The following is a 4,576-nucleotide window of genomic DNA, read 5'->3' as shown; positions in this document are numbered from 1 at the left end:
CAAGGCCGTGCCCCCACCTGGGGGCGCTACCGCCTGTCCTCCGAATTGCAGCAACACCCACCAATTAGAAGCGGGCTAAGGCAGTGGGGTGTTCTGAGCACGGTTAGCCTTTACTTGAACAACCTCAAATGTTCACAGATGGATGAAAACCCCCAGACAGAGACGGACGGCGGGGGGGAAAAAAGCCGCGCCGGTGGTGAGGACGGGGGAGTTATCAAGGAGTCCAGGTGTGACACGCAGCCTCCGGGTACACCCTAAGACATTGAATTGGTTGGTTGACGAGTTTGCGGAGTCCCCACCCCACTCCTTGCCCCGGCCTGACTCTACAGTAATTATATTTTTACAGAAAGTTGTAGACGTCCCCTCTCTCCCAGGGTCCCCTAACCCTCTCTACCATCACCCCACCTATCTTGCCCTCCTCCTCCCTCGCCCTTTCCTTTCCCTGTCCAGGGCCCTCCTCCCGTCCCTCCTCACGAATCTATCGACCGTGGGAGCCCATTGGCTGTACGCTGAGAGGAGGCGTGTGCCCTACCGGGCGGGTTTCATTGAGCGGAATTAGCCGGGTGACATCAGCTTTGCAGCCCCTCGGGCCTGCCCAGCTCATTGGAGCTGCTGCCTCTCCAGGAAAAGCACATTGTTCCCGCCCCCGCCCGGACCACCGCCACTGCGGTCGCCACTGTCTCCACCCGACTATAAAAACCCGCGGAACCCGGAAAGGTGTGGATGCTTATTACAGACTGAGCCAACACCAGCATCAGCAGCCAGGTTCCCTGCAGCAAGCACCACGAATCGAATTCACAGTAAGTGTCTCCGCCTCTCAACTACCCAAGCCTAGATCCCAAGAACTGACTTCCCCCAACTCCACTAGGACTTAGGATGCACACTTAGGTGTTCGCCTGCTGGCCGGGATCCTGCCTCAGCGGGTCAGCCATACCTAATATCTGCTTTGGTGCCGACACTCAACGCAGCATCCCCAGTACCAATAACTCCTGTTGCGGGAACTCAGATCCACAGGCTGGCCGCACGGAGCTGCAGAAACAGCAGCTGGAATGTGGGCCCCGTGCTGGCTCTAGGTGCAGTATGCACGCGTGTCCGTGTTTTCTGCGTCGTGCCGGTGGAGATAAGCTGGATGCGTTCGAGCATGAGATAGCTCCCCAGCCCAAAGAAAAGTCCTCCTTTATTTTAGGCCGTAATGAAGAAACAAAACCTCTAGAATGTCCCTTCCGAGGGCCACCCAGGACTCCCTGAAATAAAGTAACCCGTGGGTGATTGTGGGAAGGGGGAGGGGAGGTTTGTTAGGAGCTCAGCGGTGTCCGAAGATGCTGGAGGGCCAGAAATGCAACGAGGTAGACACCAGCCACCTTTGCGGGTATGCTGAGAAGCTGAGGTGCAGGCAGGAGCCGTAAATCAATCTCAATCTCTCTCTCTCTCTCTCTCTCTCTCTTTCTCTCTCTCTCTCCTTTTCCTTCTCTCCTTAAGTTCCGACAGTTGAAAAAGGAAGGACCCTTCGAAAGTTGAGATTATCTCTGGGGCCATGGACTCGGACGCCAGCCTGGTGTCTAGCCGCCCTTCGTCTCCAGAACCCGATGATCTTTTTCTGCCGGCCCGAAGCAAGGGCGGCAGCAGCAGCGGCTTCACAGGGGGGACCGTGTCCTCTTCCACGCCGAGCGACTGCCCGCCGGAGTTGAGCGCGGAACTGCGAGGGGCCATGGGCGCTGCAGGCGCGCATCCCGCGGACAAACTGGGCGGCGGCAGTTTCAAGTCTTCTTCCTCCAGCACTTCCTCGTCCACCTCGTCTGCAGCCACGTCGTCCACCAAGAAAGACAAGAAGCAGATGACTGAGCCCGAGCTGCAGCAGTTGCGCCTGAAGATCAACAGCCGCGAACGCAAGCGCATGCACGACCTCAATATCGCCATGGACGGCCTGCGGGAGGTCATGCCGTATGCGCACGGCCCATCGGTGCGCAAGCTCTCCAAGATCGCCACGCTGCTGCTGGCGCGAAACTACATCCTGATGCTCACCAACTCACTGGAGGAGATGAAGCGACTGGTGAGCGAGATCTATGGCGGTCACCACGCCGGCTTCCACCCGTCCGCCTGTGGCGGCCTGGCACACACGGCGCCACTACCCACCGCCACGGCCCACCCCGCAGCCGCAGCGCACGCCGCGCACCACCCGGCCGTGCACCACCCCATCCTTCCTCCCGCAGCCGCAGCCGCAGCTGCCGCAGCCGCTGCTGCAGCGGTGTCCAGCGCCTCCCTGCCGGGCTCCGGGCTGTCCTCGGTGGGATCCATCCGGCCTCCCCACGGCCTGCTCAAGTCTCCGTCGGCTGCCACAGCCGCCCCTCTCGGAGGCGGAGGTGGCGGCAGCGGTAGCAGCGGTGGCTTCCAGCACTGGGGCGGCATGCCGTGCCCCTGCAGCATGTGCCAGGTGCCACCGCCGCACCACCACGTGTCGGCCATGGGCGCCGGCAGCCTGCCGCGCCTCACCTCCGACGCCAAGTGAGCGGGCCAGCGGGGGTGCGTTCTGGAGAGCCAAGGGCTGTGGTGCAGCCAGGACTGGCCAGCGCTGGGGCTCCGGAACTCTGTTGCGAGAAGGGGAGCTGGACTACGGCCTGGGCCTAGGGGATTACAGGGAATCCTGTCTCTGGGAACGGAAGTAATGGGAGCATTTGGAGCAATAGGGAGCGAGGCTCACTTGCTCCAGAACCTGGTTAACTCTTTGACTGAACTCTCGGTGGCTCTGGGAGACGCTGCGGTATAAAATAGCCACAACCCGCGGGTACCTCCATCACTGGAACGCCCACTCTGCACCGCTAGGAAGAGTCTAAAACTGTCTTTCCCGTGTGCTCAGAATGACTCCTTAGGCAGCTTGTAGCCAAGAGGTAGATCACAGGGGCATTTGGCAACCTTTACCCATTTCGGGCCAGGTAGGAGACCCCCAGAAGCCGCACTATGGAAGCCACCGTCGGGCCTCACTCCCAAGGTTCATCCCTGACCCAGGGCCAAGGGCCCTAGGCTAGTTGACGCTGGGTACCAGAAGCACTTAGGGACGTGTCCCATTTCCATAACTGGGGAAACTGTGTGGTCTCAGAAGTGGGGCCCTCTGTCCTGTCTCTCCTGTTGACTTGTGGTTTCCTAACAAATCTGTGAATGTTCCTTTTTCCGACCACGCGAGCAAGTTTTACAGTCGCTCGAAAGAGAAGCACTTGCGGAAGGGAATAATCCAAATTACCGATATGGGGGGACGGGATGCTTTTTAGATCTTATTTTTAAATAGAAACCACACATACCGCCCCCCCTTCTAAGCACAAGGTCATCTGGTTTCTTACCCGATTGGGGACAGCTGTTTTAGGTACCCGAGGGTTTGCCAGAACAGTAACATCAAAAAGTCGCTGTGAATATCGTTTGCGTTATTTGGGAGGGGGTTCTGTTGGGATTTTGATAATTTCTTGTGTATGTAAATATAATATAAATGAAGTGCACGATACTAGGTTCTTTGTTCACGTGACTGCCAGCCCCTCCGGAGTCTAAGCCCGCTGTTTTCTTTCTGTGTTGTCCTCCCCCACTTTGCCGCAATTAACCCAAGTGGCAAATCCTTCCCTCGCTACCCTGTCTGCTGCGCTACCAGGCCGGCTTCACGGCCGTCTGCCTCCTGCCATCCCACCTCTCCGCGCGGCCCCTGCAGAGTCGTATCTATCATCTGTTTTATTTTTGTAAAGAAAAAAGTGCTAAATAATATTTATTACTTGTTTGGTTGCATAAAACGAAACAAATGATGGAGTGTTGAGATTTTAAATAAAATTTAAAGTAAGTCGGTGTTTTCGGTTGTGCGAGAGGGGGGGGGCGGCAGGCGACCCTGGGGACGTGATTCCTCTGGGGACGGATTTGTAGCTTGCTTTGCTGGCTTAGCCTTGGAAAAAGATAGGGGATTTTTACTACTCCCTCCCCTAACACATGTTTTCTTCAAGAGGGCGCATACTCCTGATACATACCACAGCTTTCTGTGCTTTTTAATGTCTCACACCTACTTGGAAACTGCTTTTCCCTTCAACTGAAAATTGAGCAGGTTCAAGAATGAATTTTCCTTGTGGGAGTGCAGAACTTTGGGCCTTTGCCAGCACCCAGCCTTTGCCGAGCTTCTGGGAGCTCTAGCGTCACACTCTCCTGTTATGGTTTTTATATTCCTTGTGCTCCAAGGCTTCGCTGGCCACCACTGAGCCCCTGGATTCAGCCAAGGGACTCTTGGGGCCCCAGGAGCAGCAAAGTTCTGCAGGGGGGTTGGATGAGGACTCACTAACCCTTTGATCCTCTTTCCATACTTGCTACCCAAGCACCAGCGAAGTAAGGGCTCCGGTAAACTTACTGGCCTTAGGGCAGCTTTCTCGCGCACTCCCGCAGCCCGGGGAACTTTTCTTTGGGCAACTTCTGTCTTCTCTCGGCCAGCCACCGGGTTTCTTAGAATCCTACACTGCAAATGTGGGGCTTTACTTTCAAGAGAGAATCTGTGCAGAAAAATGTAAAGTTTCAGCTTCTCCGATAAAACTTGAGGCAGATCTGGCTCAGTGCTGGCTCA

The 4,576-nt window shown here is 56.4% G+C and overlaps 1 protein-coding gene across 1 annotated transcript; it reads left to right on the top strand.

The window, feature by feature from the left end:
* Positions 1 to 653: 653 nt before the first annotated feature.
* Positions 654 to 3,819, top strand: Olig2 (oligodendrocyte transcription factor 2). Its single transcript, XM_041672794.1, has 2 exons — positions 654 to 800; positions 1,480 to 3,819. Exon 2 carries the CDS (start codon positions 1,535 to 1,537, stop codon positions 2,504 to 2,506), a length of 972 nt encoding a protein of 323 aa, XP_041528728.1. The 5' UTR covers positions 654 to 800; positions 1,480 to 1,534; the 3' UTR covers positions 2,507 to 3,819.
* The last annotated feature ends 757 nt before the right edge of the window (positions 3,820 to 4,576 follow it).

This window comes from Microtus oregoni, unplaced genomic scaffold, assembly GCF_018167655.1.
Source record: "Microtus oregoni isolate MIOR12 unplaced genomic scaffold, Mior012 000023F_ref0000262, whole genome shotgun sequence".
Lineage (NCBI taxonomy): Eukaryota > Metazoa > Chordata > Mammalia > Rodentia > Cricetidae > Microtus > Microtus oregoni.
The sequence above is the reverse complement of the archived record's forward strand: the minus strand, read 5'-3'. Positions and strand labels throughout refer to the sequence as shown.